The sequence below is a fragment of the Myotis davidii genome, unplaced genomic scaffold (genome assembly GCF_000327345.1).
Source record: "Myotis davidii unplaced genomic scaffold, ASM32734v1 scaffold539, whole genome shotgun sequence".
NCBI lineage: Eukaryota > Metazoa > Chordata > Mammalia > Chiroptera > Vespertilionidae > Myotis > Myotis davidii.
In genome coordinates this window covers 480,685-482,155 of record NW_006290028.1, presented here as the reverse complement: position 1 = coordinate 482,155, position 1,471 = coordinate 480,685, and the positions used below count along the sequence as shown (strand labels likewise).

The following is a 1,471-nucleotide window of genomic DNA, read 5'->3' as shown; positions in this document are numbered from 1 at the left end:
TGCAGGGAGGGGGGGCTCGGTGGTGCTCGAGGACATGCAAAAGTGGCCGTGGATACTCACTCAGCCAGGACTCCAGGCTCTCTCCTTCCGCCTCCGCCATATTGCAGCCGCCCGGGCCGGGCCCGCGGCCTCAAACCTCGCGACAACCTGCGAGAGCTGAGCCTGGGCGGGGCCTGCATGGGGGCCTGAGGGGAGCGAGTGCCTGCCTGCGACGGATAACGGGAGAGCGAGTGTTTCCTTTTGATTCTTGCCTTTGGGCCTCGGGATTAGAGACTCTTAACGCCCAGATGGATGGGGCGACGCGCAGCTTGAGGACCCCGCGGAGCCTTTTCCCCGTCTTCCGCCACTCGCTCAGGCACGCCGAGGGCAGTCCTTGTGGGGTCCTCGAGGCAAACCAAGATGGCTGCCCCCTTGGTGAAGGCCGTGCTCGGGTGCTCGGACCTGACACTGAGCGTGCGGAGTGCTGTCCTGCGGTTCCCAGGGTGAGAGGGCGGCGGGCAGCTGGGAGGCCGCTCGGTCCGCACCGAGAGGCCTGCGAGGAAGGACAGGGCCCCAGGCAAGACGCGCGGGACCTGCAGGCTGCCTGGAGGCCGGGGTGTTGGGGTCCGAAGCTCTGAACCAGCAGCGTGACTTGGGGCCAATCTGAAGGCTGGGTAGCTGCCCCCTGCCCGCGGGGGCTCTGACTCGGAGTTGAAAGCGCGGTCTTGCCGAGGAGCTCAGAGTTGGGGTTTTCTGTGTTGGGAGTTGGGGGGAGAGCTGCATAGGCGGGCGTCCGCCCTGAGGTTCAGGAGGCGGCCTTCCTGGCCTATTTGGGGGCGGCCCTCCTACCTCTTGAGACAAGAGCCAGGCTTACTGCTGCTCGGACTGGGCTAGCGGTGGCCGCGCCGCTCACTAGTCAGTGGCCTGGCCAGCCTGCCTATTATTAAGTCAAGCCTTCGCACTTGTGGAGTCAGCCTTGCCCGCCGCCCTCTCTTCCCGGTCTCCCAGGTTCACCCAGGTGAGGTGGAGCCGCTACAGCGCGGAATTCAGGGATCCGCAGATCGACAAGGAGTATCACCGCAAGCCCTGGGCAGAGCTGACGGAGGAGGAGAAGTTTGAGCGGGAGCTCAGGAAGACCCAGCCCATCAAAGCCGCCCCGTCGGCGAACACCAGCTCCGTGTTTGAAGACCCGGTGATCAGGTGAGACGGGGCACTTTCGTTCCCCCCGGGTCAGGCCCAGGGAGGATCTACCGCAAGGATTCCGGGACACAGCCTTGGAAGCTAAACCTGTTGCTTTTCTCCTTGAAGCAAATTCATCAACATGATGATGAAAGGAGGAAACAAGGTCCTGGCAAGATCCCTCATGACACAGGTAAGTAGTTCCTCTCTCTTCCTTTCTCCTGTAGCTTTGTACTTGGCTGTCAGTTTAGCATGAAAAAGAGTGGATTCTCGTACCTGTCATTGAAATGAACTTCCCCGTGTGTGTGTGTGT

The 1,471-nt window shown here is 62.1% G+C and overlaps 2 protein-coding genes across 4 annotated transcripts in view; one reads left to right on the top strand and one right to left on the bottom strand.

Annotated features, from left to right (window-relative positions):
- Nucleotides 1–188, bottom strand: part of GGA3 (golgi-associated, gamma adaptin ear containing, ARF binding protein 3) — a 17,836-nt gene extending 17,648 nt beyond the window's left edge. For all 3 annotated transcript variants that reach the window (XM_015563294.1, XM_015563293.1, XM_015563295.1), the window contains exon 1: nucleotides 61–188. In XM_015563294.1, the coding sequence (XP_015418780.1) occupies nucleotides 61–100 (40 nt within the window). In that variant the 5' untranslated portion in view covers nucleotides 101–188. The remainder of the gene's footprint in view (nucleotides 1–60) is intronic.
- Nucleotides 189–310: 122 nt separating this feature from the next.
- Nucleotides 311–1,471, top strand: part of MRPS7 (mitochondrial ribosomal protein S7) — a 3,102-nt gene continuing 1,941 nt past the window's right edge. The window contains exons 1-3 of the mRNA XM_006762772.2: nucleotides 311–482; nucleotides 988–1,179; nucleotides 1,288–1,351. Of these exons, the coding sequence (XP_006762835.1) occupies nucleotides 400–482; nucleotides 988–1,179; nucleotides 1,288–1,351 (339 nt within the window). The 5' untranslated portion in view covers nucleotides 311–399. The remainder of the gene's footprint in view (nucleotides 483–987; nucleotides 1,180–1,287; nucleotides 1,352–1,471) is intronic.